Source organism: Mercenaria mercenaria, chromosome 11 (assembly GCF_021730395.1).
Source record: "Mercenaria mercenaria strain notata chromosome 11, MADL_Memer_1, whole genome shotgun sequence".
In the NCBI taxonomy this organism is placed as follows: Eukaryota; Metazoa; Mollusca; class Bivalvia; order Venerida; family Veneridae; genus Mercenaria; species Mercenaria mercenaria.
Window position 1 is genome coordinate 15,354,542 of NC_069371.1, and position 22,913 is coordinate 15,377,454.

The 22,913-nt window shown below is 36.3% G+C and overlaps 3 protein-coding genes across 4 annotated transcripts in view; all 3 read right to left on the bottom strand.

Moving 5' to 3' along the window:
• Positions 1-13,155: 13,155 nt before the first annotated feature.
• LOC123532002 (uncharacterized) overlaps positions 13,156-22,913 on the bottom strand; it is a 116,230-nt gene continuing 106,472 nt past the window's right edge. The window contains exons 1-5 of one of the 2 annotated variants that reach the window (XM_053518612.1): positions 22,347-22,381; positions 20,646-20,882; positions 19,646-20,073; positions 19,069-19,237; positions 13,156-17,368 (exon numbers count right to left, since the gene is read on the bottom strand). In XM_053518612.1, the coding sequence (XP_053374587.1) occupies positions 17,040-17,368; positions 19,069-19,237; positions 19,646-20,073; positions 20,646-20,874 (1,155 nt within the window). In that variant the 5' untranslated portion in view covers positions 20,875-20,882; positions 22,347-22,381 and the 3' untranslated portion in view covers positions 13,156-17,039. Of the gene's footprint in view, positions 17,369-19,068; positions 19,238-19,645; positions 20,074-20,645; positions 20,883-22,346; positions 22,382-22,913 lie in introns of those variants that run through there. The other variant, XM_045313333.2, reaches the window with a different exon arrangement.
• On the bottom strand, positions 13,396-14,847 carry LOC123565466 (uncharacterized). The gene has a single exon (XM_045359333.2). It carries the CDS (start codon positions 14,845-14,847, stop codon positions 13,396-13,398), a length of 1,452 nt encoding a protein of 483 aa, XP_045215268.2.
• LOC128546706 (uncharacterized) lies at positions 15,971-16,957 on the bottom strand. Its single transcript, XM_053517966.1, has one exon. The coding sequence runs from the start codon at positions 16,955-16,957 to the stop codon at positions 15,971-15,973; it is 987 nt and encodes a 328-aa protein (XP_053373941.1).

The window sequence follows — 22,913 nt, forward strand, 5'->3', positions numbered from 1 at the left end:
TGAAAAGTTGTATTAAATGCGGTTAATAATAAATAACAATAATAAGTCCTGGTACACAACGTATATGTGCAGGTCATAATGGAATCGCCTGTGCAAGAAGGAGCCGTTATTGACATAAATGCGACGGTTGATGCCAGTAAGGACATAATATAAAATACCAGCGCTCTTACTTGAATATATGACACTGTGACATGTTACCATTTGATGAAGTGTTTTGTCATTAAAATTCTTAAGTATGGTAAATGTTCCATCAGAGTTGTCGATGTAATAGTGCTCAATTGTCGTGCACAATAAGCAATGTATATCGGCCGCCTTTGTTTCTAGCTAAAAGCTCAAAGGTGCCCTTTCCGCATCAACCCGGATTCTTACACAAGCATACCTACACGAAAAGTCAAAAGTTTTTGTTAGTAACCAAAGCAAGTCCCTTAATAGTGTATGGCGTCTCTTGGGGGGAAAAAAACGGGCGCCATCTGGATGACCCGTTTTTTTATATTAGTAATCATTTGCAATTTTAAAAAACGAATTCATTGCAAATGCGCGGCGGCCATTTTGAATTTTTAGAGACTCATCTTTCTTTTGTTAAGAATGCCCTCACTCTGCTATTTATATCTCCCAGAAGTATATAGAGCTGACTTATATACCTATCTAGGGCGTGTTCGCGCACATTGGGGGTTTCAGGTGCTCAGCCCTAGACGGAGAGATACCATGAAAACAAAATTTTCAAGAAAATCAAATAAATATTAATTATATTTAAACATATAGATTTATCTAAAAACGTATTATACATTGTATGGAAAAACAAAAAAACTTTTAATGATAATTTAAAAGCAAAATATTTTTTATATTTTTAATTAAAACCATTAAGTTTATTTAAGATAGCTACGTTAGAAGTAACGTTTACTGAAAAAAAAGGTATTACATTTTTGTCGACGATGTTTCCTCCTTGGCGTCCACTGACAAAATGACTCTAATCATAAGCGTAATAGTACTAAATGCGCATGCTCGGACCTATTTTTCATAATGACTTCATAAGCTATATTTAAATAAGGTCATGAGTGCATCAATCGTGATCATGGTCAGAATGTCTAGCGTGTGTTGATTTAAGACCGGATGGCCGGACAATAAAAGTAAACATGTCAAAGTTAATCCCTTTAAAGTCGCCACAACGTCTGGCGTGTATTTATTTAAGAGCGGATGCGTTAAAAAAGCCTATTCAATTGTAAAATTTAATCCCTTTAAAGTCGCCACGAAGTCTGGCGTGTATTTATTTAAAAAGCGGATGCTTTAACAATCCCTATTGATCTGTCCAAGTTAATCGTGTATGAGTACGGGAAGGGAGGTGACATCAGGTCTGGGTTGCTATGGCCCGAAGTGCCTCTTTCATACCATCAATGATATGATGTTAAAGACCATTTTTCTTAAACAATTGCGAACATTTTTAATGACCATCCAGAGTTTTAGAACCAGAAAAGGGTTTTTTTAAAGAAGGTTGCTAAAATCATCAAATAAGAACGTTTTAGGGCCCTTTTTTACATTTTAGGTATCTGACATTTCTGAAAACCCCAAAAGGGGGTGTACTTTACCATAAACTAGGGGGCCAACCCGGAAAATGAAGTCATTAAAATTTCAAAGTCTCGTACAGACTCGGGACCGGTCCCGTTAGAAAGATCTTCCGAGTGGGTTTCAGAAAATATGTACAATTCGGGTCTATCTCTATCCTTTTTCCAGATATTGAGGTTTAAACCAGAATTATTCATCCGGAAACCCCCGGCTTCTCCCTTTATTATTAAAGATAGCCTAGGCATGTTGGGTATCTAACCGAAGGTCTCGACTAGTACTATAAGCTGGTACACTCAAACCCGGAAGTGAAATCAATCACGCGTAAATTCACATTTTCTGCGCGTCCCTAGACTCAAACCCTGGTCAAGTAAGGTACCATTGGAAAGGTCTTTACAAGACGATTCGACACACAAGTACACACACACACACACGCAAGCACACGTACACGCACACACACACACACGCACGCACGCACGCACGCACACACGCACACAAGCACACGCGCACACACAAGTCCCACACACACACACACACCACACACACACACACCACATGCAGCCGCACAGTACGCGCCATTAAACAATATATGTAAACATCATCAAATATTCAAAATTATCAAATCTTTCGGGCCTATTACCCTAGTACACAGATTGTGTCTGCAACTTCATTAACAGGTGCCCACAATAATATCTTCCTTTGTAACTTTACATTTGTCATCTATAGTTATTGCAAACATCTAGTCTCCGAAATTAAACTGCCAATTTCCACTACGGTGTAGATACTCCAACACATCACACAATATTTCATATATAATTTGGAACATTTTTCCAGAATTTTGAATTAACAGAGTTTTACACTTCAATATAATCGTACAAGTCTATGCATGAATTAAACCCTTCAGCGGATATTAAGTATTAATATTTTTTGGACTTGAGATCGGCTTAAGATAATGTATGAAAGAGAACGGGCCAATGTTGACACTAATACTTTGAAAACTGTAAAAGCGGATTAAATTTCGGTCAATTTTATGACTTTTAGGAGAAACTTATAGAAAAGAGTATTTTGTGTTATAAAAACTTTTATAGTCCTTTAGGATACTGTCTTAAGTACAGATGGTTCTAGAAAGCCTATTTCGACCATTCTAGGAAATCGTCAAGAGTTCAAATGAACGAAATACAGTTAACATTGAACAATCGTTTTCCCCATTTCGTGCCCACACTTTCTATTCCAGTTCTGAGATGTTAATTTCATGTGATAGAATTCATAAAAATCTTTCATTTACATCCCCCATTCTCGATTCGATTTTCAAACGTTAACGAGTTAGACTTTAACAGCGATTTTAAACCTTCTTTCTTAAACTTTGCAATAACTCTTGAAACAGATAGCATTAAAAAGATCTCGTCGCATAGGTTCAGAAAATGTATATATATTTACCTCTATCTAGATCCGTTCTCAAGATATTGGCGTTTAAAGATTGAAGTGACGTCACCTTTTGAGCGGTAAATTCAAATTTCGCAACCAAAAATTTTCAAAAAATGTAATTTCTCCTCTATTTGTGGACCGATTTAAATGAATCTTGGTGTCAGACCAAAAGGCTTGACGAGACCTAAGTGTTGGTAGCATACAACCGGAAATAAAATCACTCATGCGTAAAATATCGCTTTTCCCCTTATTACTAAAACCGACTATACCCGTGTTTGTTATCCTACGAAAGGTTTTGACTAGTACTATTCCATTGTTTGCACTAAAAAAATATGGGGCCACTCACGCGTAAAATGCGTCAAAGTAAGCTTACCTGATCCTTACACTTTGAGATAAAAAATGACAATGAACGATTCACAGGGTAAAGTAAAATAAATGGAGTCAGAGCAGTGTTTGATTAGTCAGTAAAGGTTATAGCAATGCTCTGTTTTGACTAGCGTATGATGCATCTGTTTGGTTTAATTCTAAAAGAAACGCTAGCTTACATGTTAAAACTTGTCATCCCAAAAAACTCCTCCTCAACACCTCCTCCTCCTCCTCCTCCACTCCTCCTCCTCCCCCTCCTCCACCTCCCCCTCCTCCTCCCCCATCCTCCTCCACCTCCTCCTCCTCCTCCTCCTCCACCTCCACCTCCTCCTCCTCCTCAACCTCATCTCCTCCTCCTCCTCCTCCACCTCAACCTCATCTCCTCCACCTCCACCTCCACTCCTCCTCCTCCACCTCCACCTCCTCCTCCACCTCCTCCTCCACTCCTCCTCCTCCTCCACTCCTCCTCCACTCCTCCTCCTCCTCCACCTCCACCTCCACCTCCTCCTCCTCCTCAACTCCTCCTCTTTCCCCTCCTCCCCCACCCCCTCCTCTTGCTCCCCCCCTCCTCCACTCCTCCTCTCCTCCTCCCTCCTCCCCTCTTCCTTCTCCTCTCCCCCAGAAAGCGTAAGAATGGCAACAGAATAAGCAGTGTCTTTTTGATAATAGATACTTACATCGGTTTCACAAATGCATCAGTGTCTGTTTGCCATTCTTCGCTTTCTTGGGGCAGAGGAGAAGGAAGAGGGGAGGAGCAGGAGGAGGAGGAGGAGTGGAGGAGGGGGGAGCAAGAGGAGGTGTGGAGGAGGAGGAGAAGGAGGGGAGTTGAGGGAGGAGGAGGGGGTGGAGGTGGGGAGGGGGGAGGGAGGAGTGGAGGAGGAGGGGTGGAGGAGGAGGAGGAGGTGGAGGTGGAGGTGGGGGAGGAGGAGGAGTGGAGGAGGAGGAGGAGGAGATGAGGTTGAGGAGGGGAGGAGGTGGAGGTGGAGGAGGAGGAGGAGGTGGAGAAGGAGTGGAGGTTGAGGAGGAGGAGGTGGAGGAGGAGTGGAGGTTGAGGAGGAGGAGGAGGAGGTGGAGGAGTGGAGGAGGAGGAGGAGTGGAGGAGCAGGAGGAGGAGGTGTTGAGGAGGAGTTGTTGGTATGAGAAGTTTTAACATGTAAGCTAGCCTTTCTTTTAGAATTAAACCAATCAGGGAATGCGTCATATCGCTAGTCAATCAGAGCATTGCTATAAACCCTTTTCTGACTAAACAGAACACTGCTTGACTCCATTTATTTTACTTTACCCGTGAATTCGTTCATTGTCATTTTTGATTCAAAATGTAAGGATCAGGTAAGCTTACTTTGACGCATTTTACGCGTGGTGACCCCATATTCTTTTAGTGCAAACAATGGAATAGTTTCTAGTCAAAAACCTTTCGTAGGATACCAAACACGGGTATAGTCGGTTGGTAATAAAGGAGAAAAAGCGATATTTTACGCATGAGTGATTTTATTTCCCGGGTTTTATGCTACCAACACTTAGGTCTCGTCAAGCCTTTTGGTCTGACACCCAAAATCATTTAAATCGGTCCACAATAGAGGAGGAAATTACATTTTGAAAATTTTTGGGTTTCGAATTTGAATTTACCGTCAAAAAAGGGGACGTCACTTCAATCTTTAAACGCCAATATCTTGAGAACGGATCTAGATAGAGGTAAATATATATACATTTTCTGAACCCATGCGACGAGATCTTTTAATGTATCTGTTTCAAGAGTTTATTGCAAGTTTAAGAAAGAGGTTTAAAAATCCGCTGTTAAAGTCATAACTCGTTAACGTTGAAAATCGAATCGAGAAATGGGGGATGTAAATGAAAAATTTTTATGAATTTTTATCACATGAAATTAATCTCAGAAATGATGAATAGAAGTGTGTCACGAAATGGGGAAAATGAATTTTTTCAATGTTAACTGTATTTCTGTTCATTGAAACTCTTGACGATTTCCTAGAATGGTCGAATAGGCTTCTAGAACCTATCTGTACTTAAGACAGTATCCCAAAGGACTATAAAAGTTTTATAACACAAAATACTCTTTTCTATAAGTTTCTCCTAAAAGTCATAAAATTGACCGAAATTTAATCCGCTTTTACAGTTTTCAAAGTATTAGTGTCAACATTGGCCAGTTCTCTTTCATACATTATCTTAAGCCCATCTCAAGTCAAAAAATATTAATACTTAATATCCCCTGAAGGTTGAATTCATGCATAGACTTGTTCGATTATATTGAAGTGTATACTCTGTTAATTCCAAAATTCTGGAAAATGTTCCAAATTTATATGAAATATTGTGTGATGTGTTGGAGTATTTTACACCGTGTGGAATTGGCATGTTCCCAAATTTTGGAAAACTATGATGTTGTTGCAATAACTATAGATGACAATTTTAAGTTACAAAGGAAGATATTTTTGTGACACCCGTTAATGAAGTTGCGACACAATCTGTGTACTAGGGTAATAGGCCCGAATGATTTTGATAATTTTGAATATTTTGATGATGTTACATATATTGTTTAATGGCGCGTACGTGTGCGTGCGTGCATGTGTGTGTGTGTGTGTGTGTGTGTGTGTGTGTGTACTTGTGTGTGCGCGTGTGCTTGTGTGTGTGTGTGTGTGTGCGTGCGTGCGTGCGTGTGTGTGTGTGTGCGTGTACGTGTGCGTGCGTGTGTGTGTGTGTGTACTTGTGTGTCGAATCGTCTTGTAAAGACCTTTCCAATGGTACCTTACTTGACCAGGTTCGAGTCTAGGGACGCGCAGAAAATGTGAATTTTACGCGTGATTTATTTCACTTCCCGGTTTGAGTTGTACCAGCTTATAGTACTAGTCGAGACCTTCGGTTAGATACCCAACATTTCCTAGGCTATCTTTAATAAAAAGGCATGAAGCCCGGGGGTTTTCCCGGGTGAATAATTTGGTTTAAACCTCAATATCTGGAAAACGGTAGGTAGACCCCTAATTGTACATATTTTCTGAACCTATTCGGAAAGATCTTTTAACGGTACCGGTCCCCAGTCTGTACGATGACTTTGAAATTTTAATGACTTCATTTCCGGTTGGCACCTAGTTTATGGTAAAGTACACCCTTTGGGCTTTTCAGAAATGTCAGATACCTAAAATGTAAAAATGGACCCTAAAACGTTTTTATTTTGATGATTTTAGAACCTTTTTAAAAAAGCCCTTTACTGGTTTCTAAAACTCTGGGGTCATTAAAAATGTTCCGCAATTGTTTTAAGAAAAATGTTCTTTAACATCATATCATTGATGGTATTGAAAGAGGCACTTCGGTCCATATGCAACCCAGACCCGATGTCACCTCCCTTCCCCTACTCAATACACGGATTAACTTGGACAGATCAATAGGTATTGTTTAAAGCATCCGCTCTTAAATAAATACACGCCAGACTTCGTGGCGACTTTAAGGGATTAAATTTGACCAATTGAATAGGCTATTGTTAACGCATCCGCTCTTAAATAAATACACGCCGACGTTGTGGGCGACTTTAAAGGGATTAACTTTGACATGTTTACTTTTATTGTCCCGGGATCCGGTCTTAAATCAACACACGCTAGACATTCTGACCATGATACGATTGATGCACTCATGACCTTATTTAAATATAGCTTATGAAGTCATTATTGAAAAATAGGTCCCAGATGCGCATTTAGTACTATTACGCTTATGATTAGAGTCATTTTGTCAGTGGACGCCAAGGAGGAAAAAATCGTCGAAAAAAAATGTAAAACTTTATTTTCAGTAAACGTTACTTCTAACGTAGCTATCTTAAATAAAGCTTAATGGTTTTAATTAAAAATATAATAAATATTTTGCTTTAAATTATCATTAATAAGTTCTTTGTTTACCATACAATGTATATTACGTTATAGATAAATCTATATGTTCAAATATAATTAATATTTATTTGATTTTCTTGAAATATTTTGTTTTCATGGTATCTCTCCGTCTAGGGCTGAGCACCTGACCCTCAATGTGCGCGAACACGCCCTAGATAGGTATATAAGTCAGCTCTATATACTTTCTGGGAGATATAAATAGCAGAGTGAGGTCATTCTTAACATAGAAAGATGATGTCATTCTAAAAATTCAAAATGGCCGCCGCGCATTTGCAATGAATTCGTTTCTTATATGCAAATGAGTTACTATATATAGTAACTAGGTCATCCAAGATGGCGCCCGTTTGTTTACCCCCAAAGAGACGCCTATACTACTCTTAATGTTGACGAAATACAGCAAAACCATTGTATTGTCACCACTTGCAGCTTGCAGCATTGTTAAACATTTATCAAATTTAAAAACATGTTTGGTACTGTCGTGCTTATTTTCGCTTTCTATGTAGACACTGTTGTTGGACAATAATATGAAATAAGGTGCTTTACTCCGTTCTTTTCAATTTTTTTTCTGCGGACGAAAGAGAAAACTGCATGCCCACCTAGCTTGACATAAACGGAATTAGGAAATATTTCGAATATTAAGATATATTACATTCTCTGTTAGCAAACGTACATTCGGAGAAAACTTTCCTGCTTCAGTGAGATCCAGGTGTCATCAACAGACTTAACTCACTGCATAGTTTTTTTTAAATTATGTTCCTATATAAATTCTCTCAAAAATACGGCTTGTGTATTTACAATTAAAGACGAACAGGCAGAATAAATTCCATATTGTACCGTTTGTACTGTATGTTGCCGGACTACTTTTATTCAACATGCACGACCTGACACAGTTCTATAAATAGCGCACACAAAAACTACTCTAAATTCTATTTTAACATCGATAAAGGGAAAGGGTCACTATAACAGAAACTGAATTTGGGGCTTTGTATTCGGCTGTCATGGATTTTCCGAGGTTGGATCACTCTCGGCGCTTGCGCGCCTCGTGTGATTCGAGCAAGCAAAGTCTACTCGAGCCGAAAACAGCACCCCAGATCAAGCTACTATTAAAATAACCCTTTCAGTCTCATCTTTGCACACAAGGTAAAATATACGGTAACGATATCAAAATTAAAACAAAGCCATTCTAAAATCAGAATTACAAGACTTTACAAGTAATCTAAAATTACATTTAAATAAACTTATACTTATATATATATACTTATATAATTGTATTCCTAAACTTACAACTTACAACAGTGTAATATAAACTATAACTTGTAAGAGTTAGTTAAAATTGTAAAGAAAGTTTTTAAGATACTATTCTTGATAACATTTTGTAAAAGGGGACTACCGGTAATATTAACAGAAAAGGAAAACAACAAAAACAAAACCAGCAACAGCAGACAAGTACTCGATACCATTCCTGAATCTGAACGTGCACTTACGGTTCTTAGCCTTGACCCTGATGACATTCTCCCTTGCGAACGTGCATTAGGTGTTAACTTGAATGTCAACTACGATGAAATAACATTCAAAATCAAGATAGCAGATAAGCCTTTGACAAGACGTGGAATTCAGTCCATAGTCAGTGCGATATTTGATCCACTTGGACTTGTAATGTAATGTATTGTATGTAAGCTTCCACACAGTCCGTCACTCACACAGCAGATAGCGCCATTGATCGAAGAACAGACGACACCTGGCAAACCTCAGTTTACCTTGTCGGCGTAGACTACTTTGGTCCATTAATGGTGAAATCAGGTCGTTCTTGCCTTAAAAGATATGGATGTCTCTTTTCCTGTTTGTCCACGAGAGCAGTCCACATGGAAGTAGCTGATAGCTTAACAACTGATATGTTTATAGCGGCCTGCCACGCAACGCTTCACAAGTAGACGAGGGTATCCAGAATAGTATTTAGTGACAATGGTGCAAACCTAGTTAGCGGAGATAAAGTACTTAAGAGATCCGTAGAAGAGTGGAAACAGTCAAACATCGGTTGGTACTTGGTGCAGCACAACGCAGAATGACACTTTAATCCACCTTACGCAAGCAACATGGGTGAAGCATGGGAGAGAATGATCAGATCTACGCGAACAGTACTGAAAGCTCTTGCAAAAGAACAACTTCTTAATGACGAAAGATTGTTGAGATTGATTGCAGAGACAGAAAGAATAATCAGTGGCAGGCAAATCACTCCTGTGAGTAGCGATCCTAGAGATGCACCTGCATTAACATCGAACATGCTTCTTTCAAGTTTTCGAGTTTTACAGAAAGAAGACGTATACTGCAAGAGATGGTGGAAACAAATCCAATACTTAACTGATATATTCTGGAAAAGATGGATCTGACAGTATTTGCCTTTCCTCCAAACCCGACAAAAGTGGCAGAGAGAAACCAGGATTTGCATGTAAATGACGTTATACTTGTGGTAGACGTTAACGTTCCTATAGGGCAGTGTCCACTGGGCAGAGTAGCCGAAGTTCTTAAAAGCAGGGATGGGTTTGTACGCAAATGCATGGTCCGTACTAGAAACACAAACGTGCTTAGACCGATTTCAAAATTATGTCTTAAATACAGATTAAAATTTAAAATTTGGCAAACTTTCATTTAACAAGGTTTATGTGTTTTTACTGCAACACTGATATTTCTGTAATGTCTCTACAATGTTTTAAATAACTTTAATTATAATTAATTTTTTTTACATATAGGATTTATCTTGTTTATATGGACAGGTAATAGTGTTTATAGTTTTATTATTCAAATAGTATGACCTTTCATTATAGATGATGAAATGAACACATTTCATTGTGAGCAGTGTAAAACTTTAAATTCTTAAATCGAGGCGTTATTAATTTCTATTATTTCAATGTAATAAAGCGTCATTTTGGCGATAAAACATTGACGCCGATTGACGTGCAATCTGGCACGACGTCATTTTTGACGTAACTTGTTTATATTTGACGGCATTCTATTAGGTAATTGTTTGAAACAACACTGAAACTGGAAGTTATTAAAACATTTATAAACGTTGCAGATGTCAAATTCGATGACAGCTAAATTTGTATTATACATGGAATATTATACCTAGATTTAGAATTTGTTAGATAGAAATGAAAACAATATAAGCATGTTCAAATCTGTATATTTGCTTTTATTAGTTTACCTTATTTATTGTTTTACTTTATAGAGAATCACTGATGAATGAGTATTAGAGAAACCAGCGCATACTCGTTTTGACTATCCCAGATTCCAACAGTCGCTTAAGGTATATCCGGTCCACAAATAAGCAATTTCTATATAACAGTGCTTTCAAAATACATCAAATATCGATGCCTGGTAAGCTCGTATTATTTTGGTATCATTTGAAAGTGTATTGTCAACTGAAAAAAAAAAACAAATATAAATTACATGACAAAAATGTTTTAGAATTTTATTTTTTACTTAATAGTTTTCAGTGATACTTCTATAGAAATCCAGATATTATAGCGCCGTATAAAAGTTATCATTTTGCTGTAAAAAACATGACTGTAGTGATTCGTGCATATTATTATGGTCATTTTATTTACTAATTCCTTTTCAGTAGACACAGGTCTTTAAAATGATACCAAAAAACACATGGGGTCACCAGAAATTGAAATGTTACCTATTTGTGGATCGGACACCTTAAGCATAAGCTTAAAACCAATCTCTGACAACTGCCTCAGAGAGTCGGCGCTTTGGCTCAGTTGTTAAAGCATTGGGCTATCACCTGTGCGACCCGAGTTCGAATCCCACAAACTTCTATAGTTTCTATTACGCCCAAAAGTTGTAATCAATATCATTATTTATTTGATCCGTTCTATAAAAAAAGCTCTTTCTGTACAATAGTATAGAGAGGACATTTTGTTAACACATGCATTTCAACCTCAGCACATAAGTTATAGTTAAAAAAAATCTATAGTTGATATCAATGTTCTGATATCTACCAGTTTCGAGTCGAACTTGTACTACACCACACCTAAATTTGGCAAGTGAACTTTTTTGGCGAAAGGGCAAATTACATTTCACATATTTTTAACAGCAGGCTTATCTTTGAACAATCTGTATGTACGAAGTATATTTCGACCCTATCTCTTATTTTGAAGGATAACAATTTCTCTTCAACAAAATCAATTATATATTTGGTTCAATATCAACGCTTGGACAACCTATATCATTAGCATTTTGTTGACTTTGAAAAATACTTTCACATCTTTTACAGCACTTTGTCTTACCCATGCAAATATTCTTTTACCAATGCTGCTTTCAGCTATATTAAACATTCAAGTGTCTTGTAACTGAACCACACACTATAACTGTCATTGATCTCCAACCATTTTCTAACTTGCTGCAATATTAGGTGTTTATTTTCAAACAGATAAGATGTAAAGCATCACAAGGTTTGGACTGGCATTCATACATGAAAAATAATTATCACCCTAAATTGACACCCCATGACTTATATCGGGCGGAACAGTAAGATCATGAAACTAAAAATACTGAGTACTGGAAACCACCTACTGCTTTACTCTTTGCTATTAGAAGACCAAGTGCTCGTCCAGCAGATTTTGCCAAATTTAAAATAAAAATTTGCTAATTGTGTACTCTTTGTTCTAGAACTTGACCCTATCAACTGACATAATTTTTATGTTACTCTAACTATTAACATATCAATCAATATTTGTAAATCTACAGATTAAACTAAAATAACCACAACATCGGCAAATAAATGTTTACTTACAATATCCTCAATTATTCTGATACCAGCATCTATTTTTTAATTACATTTAATATATCCATTCAAAAGTACATGTATTGGAAACAATGGAAAATGTTTCATCCGCACTTAACATCCAACCAAGAGGTATCGGAACCATTTAATCTCACGCAACATTTTACATCTTTATACAACAAAATATATGCGCTTAGTAATTTACCATGATGAAGCCCAGTTGAGAACAATTTATCTGAAAGTTGGCTTCGATCAATAAAATCAAACACCTTTTTTGAATTATTACGTTAGTTTCGCAATACACTACTGGATGCACATGCCATTAAAAGGGTCATGAAATTGGCCTTAATTTATCAAACGTTTTAAACAGTTTTAACAGGTCACCGTTAAAATTCACCCATTACTTCTTACTATCTAATGGGATTTTCATGACCATAGTTTTAATGCCATACATTAAAAATGACTTTAATGGCCATGAAAAGCTGCTTAAAATAATGTTAGAGAAGAGCGCTTTTGTACATTATGCCATAGTAGAGATATTGAGGATGAGTATCATTTTGTATTAGTATGTCCAGTGTACAATAACCTTAGGCATGTTTATATCAAACCTTATTATTACCGTAGACCAAGTGTTCAAAAATACCTTCATCTCCTTAAATGTGATAAGAATAGAATAATGCTCAACTTAGCAAAGTTTATTTATTATGCATCATCCTTAAGATCAAGTTTATTGTAATACTTGACACCATACATTCTTAATGTATTATTGTTTACTCAGAAACATTTTGTAGAACATATGTCTTATAAACATTATGTCATTTGTTCACCCCCCATTTATTTATTTATTGTAAAAACTGTCCGCATTACATGACTTTTTGTTGACAAATATTTATATGTATACATGTATCACAAAAAACTGTTTAGTTTACGTGAATAAAATTATCTGTCTGTCTTAAAATAAACCATTAAAATAAGTTAACAGGCTCCTTAAAACTCCATGAAATTTTTTAATTGGCATGGAATTAATAGTTTATTAGTTTATTAGAGTCTCTATCACATACATACAATAACAATATACATTTACAAACATACATATAATAGTACATAACTGTTCTATATAGAACTATTAGAGACTATACATTATACATTTATTCATCGTTAAAACAATTCTTCTATTAAAACCACTTCTATATACACTAAGATATATTGTACTGTCTAAAAGCTTACTGTTATGTACACATGTTCATTATGAAATATGTGCCACATGTGAGGACAATATCATGGGGGAACCAAGATTCCGACTCATTCTGCCCCGAAGCATTCATAAGAAGACAACAAACAATATTAATTCTCCCACAACATTCTCCCACATTACTTGCACAAAAATGTCTGACGCCGTTGTAAAATTAAAAAGCAGGTTTTTGCACAATCTCTTATAATATCATCATTTGTAAACAGAAGTATGAATTTTTCTTCCTCTGTCATATTTCCAAAATCTACATTTAGATGTACAGCTTTTTCAAATAGTAAATTACGTAGATCATTATACATTGGACAAAAGAACAGAGTATGTATTTCATCTTCAACTAAAGACACACAAAATGGACAAGTTCGAGCAGCAACAGGCAAGTTTTCATACCGCCCAGTTTCAATTCTCAACGGGGCAACACCGGCTCTAAATTTTGCAAAGGCAGCCCTGTGAGATCTAGACATAATGAGTTTACAATAAGTTTCTACACCATAATCCTGTTTAATTAACTTATACTTTCTTAACTTATTACCTCCTCTTCCATTAATTCCATTAATTCTATTGACATTTTGTAACCAATTATTTTTAAAATCATTCATTATGTAATCTGTAACTTTGGTATTGAGTTCTCTTTTATTAATAGTTGTCTCATTATTTACAATAAATTCTGAACAATTCATCTTACGTAACAATGTTTTAACTCTAAAATTCCAATTCCTACATCTGTAGTTACCAATCTTGTCTAGATATACAAAAATTCTTTTATTCAACCTGTTATTATCCATTTTACTCATACGAACAATGAAATTATCAATGCTAATCCACTGTCTAGCGAGTGGCGGTGTCCAACCCATATCGCCTGATACTGCACCGGTCGGCGTATATCGCCCTACACCGAGGAAAAACCTCATAGCCCTATGCTGAATAGCATCAACACAGGAATACGACCTTTCCCCCCAAATAGAGGCACCGTAAGCAATAACAGGCCATACAAGACTATCATATAACTTAGAAAATACATCGAAAGGCATACCGCCTAATTTATTACATCTAGCAATAAGCAAGCCTAGAGCTCTACCAGCAGACTGTGCAACAAATTTTGCAGTTATTCCATAGTCCAAATGTTCAGTTAGAGTAAGGCCTAAATAGACATATTTATCAACAACAGCTAGTGTATGTGGGCCACAGCAAAAAGCAATATTACTTCGAGGTTCACTCTTTGTCCTGAAATGGATAACTTGGCTTTTTGTTGCATTGACAGACATATTATTTGTCTCGGACCAGACACTAAGGACATCAAGCAACAACTGCAAATCTGTCTCACTCTCCGCTACTAGAACAATGTCGTCGGCATACAAAAGTATACATAGCTTTTCGTCTTCACCAATGTCTATACCAACATTCAGCAGTTTAACATTATTTACTAGGTCATTTATGAACAGATTAAACAAAATTGGGGATAAACTACATCCCTGACGTAAACCTGTCTTCACATTGAACCAATCACTATTGACCCCATTTAGTCTAATACAAGACTTAACTGAGCTATACAAAGATCTCAAAGCATTTAACATTTTTCCTTTCACTCCATAGTTATACAATTTTCCCATAACTGATTTCTATCAATCAAGTCGTATGCTTTTCGAAAATCTATGAAAGCGCAGAAGGTTGACAATTTTTTCTTAATACGACTATCAACTAAGTTGGTTAATGACGAAAGGTGATCAACAGTGCTCCTATTTTTCCGGAACCCATTCTGTTCATCAGCCAGGATATTGTTATCCTCAACCCATTTTGACAACCTATTGTTTAACACTGCACAGTACAATTTATACATACAAGGTGCTAAGCATATCCCCCTATAATTCATAATTAATATGCCATTAAAAAGTACCCCTTAATTCCACATTAATTAGTAAGAACTAATGGGACAATTATTTTTTTAATACTTTGTTAATGGCCGTTAATTGATAAAAAATGATTAATGGTCTCATTAAATGGTCTCATTAAATATGTCAGATTCAGTTTTAATGAGTTCATAATATTTTAATTGTATATCAAATTAAGGGCCATGAAAATTTGCCAGCAGAATTAGACCTCTTAAGATAATCATCTTCATATTAATATTTGCCGTATTGATTTAAACTACATATTACTACACATGTAATAGTATATATACATATGTATGTTTTGTAAAATGCTAGAAGAATATTTGTTTCTTTTTTTTTTCTCTTATTATTTTGTAATGTTAACACATGTAACAGCCTCGTTCAAACATTTGTTATATTGTATCCTTATTCTGTCATATGTTCATATGAAATGAGAAAATAAATGGATATTGTATTGTATTGAGTTGTACTGAGAAGGGTTTACAGGTACCGGTTTAATAGATCAAGTGACCGTGTGGGTAGTTTTAACTATTCAACATTATAATATTTCAAACATTCTGACCAAGTTTTTATTGGTACAGATATTAGGCATAAGGTGTATTCAAAAAGCAACTGATAGCTTGTTTTGATTCTCTCCCTGTTATATCAATAGCTAGTATCGCCTTTATCGTCTGTATGTTAATAGCTTGTATTGCTTCTTTCCTTCTTATTTTCAGTACGTCTGAAAGCTTTGTAGCATCTACACATTCCTCTTTACTTTTCCTGGCGGCTTTGCCAGCCATTCCGTAAGCACAACGCACGAGCATTGTCACCTTTTCATCATCCATGGTTTCTTTAATAGTTTTTTAACCAATCGATGCATTGTCAGTTCATCTGATTGTTCCCTGTCCACAACAGAAAATCTTGTCAGAATCTCAACAGCTTGTTTCTTTTTTAGTTTACTGTTCATTGCACTATGTAAATCTTTCAATATTGTTTGAGCATTATCTACATTTCTGCCATCTACTGTTAGAATGTCTGGCTCACCAGTATTCAACAGGCTTAACGGAAACTCCGGCAGAGGTACAACAGCAATTATTTCCATCACAGTGGTAGCGGCTGTACCAAGACCTTCCTTTTCTGAATGTTTTATAATTTGATCAATGTTCATTTTCCAAGTTGTATGAACTGTTAACCGTTCCTCGGACTCATGAAAATGACCACCTTTTCGTTTAGCTTGACGAAGTTTCAAACGTTTTTCCCGGAATGCATCCAAATATTCTTCGAAGGAACATTGCAACATTTTGATGTGTGCTGCAGCCTGCTCCAGAGCAAGTGGTAATCCTCCTAATTCTTCTACAAACTCTTCTATTGTTTTATCATTTGTGTTTATTCCTGTTCGTGTTTTCATAAAATCTCTACCTTGTGCCAGTGTCAGTTTATTCATTCCTACGCAATAATCTGTATCAAACATTTCAACTGCACTGACTTTTTCCCTTCGAGACGTTATTATAACGTGTATTTTAGTATCAAGCCTCCATACACTTGACAATAATTCTGCCATAAGTTCAGTTACTGTGTCACTATCGAGATTATCAGCGACCAAGAGCAACCTAGTTTTACAACAGGACAACATGTGCATTGTTTTTCTCATTGCATCTTTTCCATCAGCCGAATCAATTCCAAGCCGTACAGCTAGGTACTGAAAAGAATTGAGAAGCGTGTCGTCGTTTTCTACTAATACCCAAAAGACTCCGCTCGGATAACAGTCCCGAAATTTCCAGGCATACTCTATCGCCAGCGTGGTTTTGCCCATTCCTCCTAGACCGCAAATTGCTTGTGTATATGTCCTCTCATCGTTCGCCCTGAACTTTAAATTTATCTGCTCAAGTTCCTTTTCACGGCCAACAAATGTTTTTTATCCTACCAGGTGTATAAAAATGGTGTATTTCATTGCTTGAATCCTCTTTCGACGACAGGCTGTCGACTTTCTGTTGAAGAGATTTAAGTTTTTCCCAATATTTCTTGCGATCTGTTTCCATTGTGTAAACTATCTGTTTTAAACATTCTAAATTTGAACATACATTTGTCAAAACCCTGTAGATATTTTCAAAGTTCTCGTCAGCAGTAGCTCCTGTGATTTTACAATATTCAGCTAAAATTGATGTTGCTTTCTTTACTTCGGTCAGCACCTCGAATCCAATGGTCCCTTGTAGTAACGCAGAACCTATTAAATGATAAAAAAAATAATATTTAGCTCATGTCACTTGTGACATTTCTCTAAACTTATACTAATGAAATGCCTCCAACATATACGGACTGTAAAATAACACATTAAATATCCTTCCCCCTTGTCATCTACCTAGGATAATGCGAGGAAATCTGTTTATTACTTGGGAGACTATACTATTGAAGTCCAAAGGGCAATAATGTCGAACCCACTATTTATTGACACACCGCCTGAATGACTCAAACATTTTAGCCAATTAAAACAATTTCATTTCAATATCTAATGATATTTAACAGAAATGATCATTCAAAAAAGAGTTCTAATTCCACAATCTTTACAAGGTACAAATACATCTAAGAATTTGAGGTACTATCAATGTTTAACCAGAGATAAGCGGTCTCGGTTTTATCTACTGCTGGCATCAATAACAAAACAGCTCTGGTGGTCCCTCTGTGCAACCAAGCGGAACCGTGTGAACAAATCTGGTAAAGGGCCATCCAAGAAACATTCATGCCAAGTTTCATCAAAATCCATCCAGTGAATTTGGATGAGATGTCTTTTAAACACAATTGTTGACGACGGACGCACGACGGACACAGCATGATCACAAAAGCTCACCATGAGCATTACTCAGGTGATCTAAAAATCGGGCCAGCAGTTTCACACAAAAAGATTTTTAAAGTTCCCACTATAAACATATAGGGAAAAGTGACCACGCCCTCTGGCGGCCATGTTATTTGACGAATCAGTATAATTAAACAAACTTGGAGAGGGTCACACAAAGACCATTTGTGTAAAATTATTCTAAAATCGGGCCAGCAGTTTCACACAAGAAGACTTTTCAAGTTTCTAATAAATACATATAGGGAAAAGGGATCACGCCCTCTGGCGGCCATGTTTTTTGACAAATCAAAATAATTTGAACAGTATTAGTACAGGGTCACAAAGTAACCATTTGTGTGAAATTATTTAAAAATCGGACCATCGGTTTAGGAGGAAATTCGTTCGAAGTTTTTTTCTAATTTTACTTCTGGCAGCCCCTATGTGCAACCAAGCAGAACCGTTTGAACAACTTTGGCAAAGAACCACCTAAAGAACATCATGGCCAAGTTTCATCAAAATCCATGATCACGCTGTGTCCGTCGTCCGTCGTGCATCCGTCCGTCTTCAACAATAATTTTGTTTAAACGACATCTCCTCCAAAACCACAGAATGGATTTAGTTGAATCACATTTTTCTGGGTTAGTCGCTGTAAATGCCGTGCAAAAAGGAGAAAATTTTCAGATGTCAGACAGTTATTGTAATACTGACAGATTATATGTTATTGAAACACACAATAATTAATTCCTTTTACTAATATTTTCCATTCGAAATTGAGAAGCGTTTGTAAAGGGGTACCGGGGATAAACTACCTTAATAATAAAGCTTTATAATTAACTGGCGCTAAATACGTAATGCTCCGTGGTGTACTGCTCTTGTCCGCAGGAAAACGTTTCTTGCCGCGGCCGCCCGTGTTCGATTCCTGACTCAGGCTTTTTTAAGTTGGCATTTTTAAAGATATTTTAGAAACAAAACGTTCATAATATAACCAAACTTCACTTTTAAAAATATCATTTAATGCCAAAATCTGGAGGTCAGTGCCTGTTGTGATCTTTTCAGTTCACACTTTATAATTGACATAAGCGTACAAAACATACCGTTTGTCTTCCATGTCGCCAGCAGCTTCAGGAGGTCTACCTCTTCTTGTTTCTGTAGTTTCATGCATTGAATCAGGTGTTCCATTTGCAAGAAACTATTCTGATATCTCGGGTTGTCCCATTCACTGAAGTTACAATGAGCCCATAGGTTGCGGACATCGTCACGTACCTGAAATATCATTCCGCTTGAAATTTCAGATATAGAACGCCTGGAACTCTAACTGCGTAAGAAACAACAAACCAGTTTTATAATTGGAAGCTGTCATTGAATGGACGCATTTACGACTTCAGTCTTCCCATAGTTATTCGTCATAAACTATAAAACTGTATGCGACGAGGCTTTTGGAATGATTTTTGTATGAAAATAACTATTGTATCTATATGTATGTTGAAAACAAACGAGTCAGCTACACTCTGCTAAGGTCAGTATTTTTGTATTATATTTATGGAGCTAACACGCCGCTATCACTAGCGATAAACAGAATATCTAATGAAAAGCAAAGTACTGGAAATCATATATTTTTCTTTAAAAAAAATCATAATTTATTTAAACTTAAAATTAGGGTTTAAACATTACCGTTTTTGAAGCAGTCCGCAAGTTTTGTGGAAACTTGTCGATATTGATAACGAGTGCCAGTAGCGCTGATGTGTCGCACGTGTCATCAAAACCTGTATAGTGTGCCATGTGTGTCTGAAGGAACAGTTTAGATAGGTCGACGCAGTTCTGCACTCTGAAGTCATACTTCTGCGAATCGTTCTTTCCCTTTACTTTTTGAACAGTACCATTGCCGTTGATGGCTTCGTAGTTCAGTTCTTTGTTTGTCGGTCTGTAACGTCTTAGATAGTGTCTAAACGTTTGGCTGTCGATATTGTCCGAAGTTTTCAATGAGGCATACACAGTTTGTAGAATCGGCGGCACATACTTCCTCAAGGCTGGTGCAATAATACTATGTAAACATATCCCGATGATAAGCCATCTTTTCTGGTCGTCTTGTAAAGCAGGTCCTATAAGTACAATATTTATGTTAGTACAAAATTTCTTATATCTGATTTATGTTTAAGTTTACTGCGTTTATTATGGTCTACACGTAGTGTGGGATCATCATAAGTATATTTCCGTCCGGCCAGCTTACAGAATGTCGGTTCCCGCCCGTGGGAGGGGCACGTTGGATCTTCCTCCACCATATGTCGCCATATGACCTATAATTCTGTGCGACGTTAAACCCAACGAAACAAAAGAAAACACACCATAAGTGTATTTATCATGTTAAAGCTACAGTATATATGGTACTGAAAAATGACACAGTGGGTGAAAATAAAAGTCAAGTATTGGCGTAAATGCAAGTAGAATATAAATTTTCTTTCTTTTTTTTTCTGCATTATTTCAAGTGTCGCAACGGTTTATTACCTTCTGCACAATATTGTTAGTTATTCACGAGAATATCTTGCAAAAATCTTATGTCAATAAGTTTGTACCACTAGTCACTTTGAGAGAACTCATTTTTATGGATTTTTGAGAGAAATTATTTTGCGCCTTAACTGTGTATGTTAGTTCCTTTAATAAACAACAACGTTACCTTGAGCAGCAATAACGTTCTTCGCTAAGTCTTTAACTCTCTTCTCTAGCTCAGAATCCTTGCAAAGTTTTTGTGGCGCTTCTAGTTTTCTATATTTACATGACGGTTCTTGGGGACATTGTTGGTCTCCAACCGTGTCGTCTGTCCTCACTGTAAGTCTCGTTGAGGATGTACCACTAGCCACTGCACCCGGTGAATCGTTGCTCTCTGGTACCCCACCACTAGACATTGCGATCCCTTTAAAAATAAAATGTTAAATAACTTATTCATTGAAAATACGGGTATTGTTTAATCATCCCGCAGGACACGATAAATAATGCATCAAAAGGGATCCGAACCTACGAACTCCTGATTTGCATTTTATGGTCTACTTTTTGCGTAATCTGGGTTCTGCATAATGGTTCAGCAAATCGGGAGTTTAACTGCCTATGTCACTAACACAAGATATTTATTTCGAATTTCTTAGGAGAAATTATGCAGAAAAGATTGATGTTTACACTCTCAGCACAACGTAGAATCCGTTTAGCTGTCATTACGGCTTTGGAATAAATAAAAGTACATAGATATTAGTATGTAAATTAATCACCCCATATTTAATGTAAAGAACTATATCCTATGTCAAGTGTCATGCTTACACAAGCCACTAGCCGGACAATTAAAGTATTTCTATGTTTTGTTGTCCTTTTTATCTTTTTCGAGTCAAAATCCATTTTTCATAGAGACAAAAGCCAGACTATTCGGAGATTTCCTTAGAGGACTGATGTTAAAATTACCATGATATGGACTAGCTCATCTTTCAACATTAAATACATAAAAATGTAAAAACTCTATCATATTCTAGGAATTTTAACATTAATCCTCTCTAGTATAGACTGGCTTTTGCCTTTTGAACAGAACACAAAAAACTACAAAACAAAGTAAGCCCCTAATACCATATTAATTATCAGTCTATTAAGTGGCTAATAAAGCTATATTTAACAATTCATGTAGCAGTTTTTATTTTATTCATTTTAGAGGTATTTAACCGTACTTATGTACATAATTTATGTAGCAGATAAACCCTTTTTTAGCTGAATATGATTAAGATACTCCTCCCGCACGGTAATTTCAACGACATCATGTTTATATTATTGTTTGATTGTTATGGTTCTCATGCATCGTTGAACTTAAAAGGTTGTCGATAATTAAAGTTAAGAGCATCAACATAATGTTATACAAAAATATTTTCTGTATTAGCACGTTTTAATAAAAAAGACATACTTAGTATAAATTTATCAAACATGTTATCGTTTGAGTTATTGTGCGGGATTTAGGCACGCGTCGCAGTTCCTCGGCAGTGTGTTTATTTCAAAAACGAAAATACTTTAACAATATTTTATGCATGAAAGTAAAAAATAACTGTATCTGAAGTGCTATATTACAAGAAATTTTAAATAAAAAAAATGAGCCATCACTTGGTTGACTAAAGTTCACCTACAGTATTTTCTTACAAACATACATGTAGGATATTTCGTGATTCTAAATATAGATTCTTTTAAGTCTATGATTATGTTAAGTGTCGTTATTAGATTTAGTAATTTTCCGTCAATTTTAAGATTTTTAACTAAAGACAATAAATAATGTTTCGATGAGACAACCATTTCCTTCTCTGCTGTGAATAAATATCATTATTTATATAGAAGAGCTATAAACAAATCTTACCTCTGCCTATCCGGAAGTCACTCACTACTTATGAAACTGTTACGCAAAAAATCCAGTACACAGGTCCCCGTATTATAACCGCATGAACAGTATGTAGTACATTGAAAATAATTTAACATTAAGAAGCCTATAAGTGGTTATAGAATAAACAGCGCAACAAAACCCTATTTAAAAACTCTTTGTGAGAAAAAAGGATTACATTTAAAAACAAAGCACTGAGAGTACTGATAGAAAGGTGCATTTCAGCTCTATACGGCCTATTTGCAACATGGCAGAATTCACGTGTACAGCTAACAGAATCAGAACATCAAAAACAATTCTCAAGGACTTCCCTTTCGTCAAGTTATTAATGTTTTGCTTTTTCGACTGACTTATTGATGGTTCTGCTGGGTTTACTTACGCTTCCTTATTTCGTTAACCAGGAATTCCTATCATTCAGTACACATGATAAATGAATGCAAGTTAAACTATGTATTATCAGGATATAGCCCTAAAGATAATGAAAAGCTTCGAACGAAAGGGCGCAATTCAAATAGAGTAGGAACAACACCTAGAACACACTTTCCA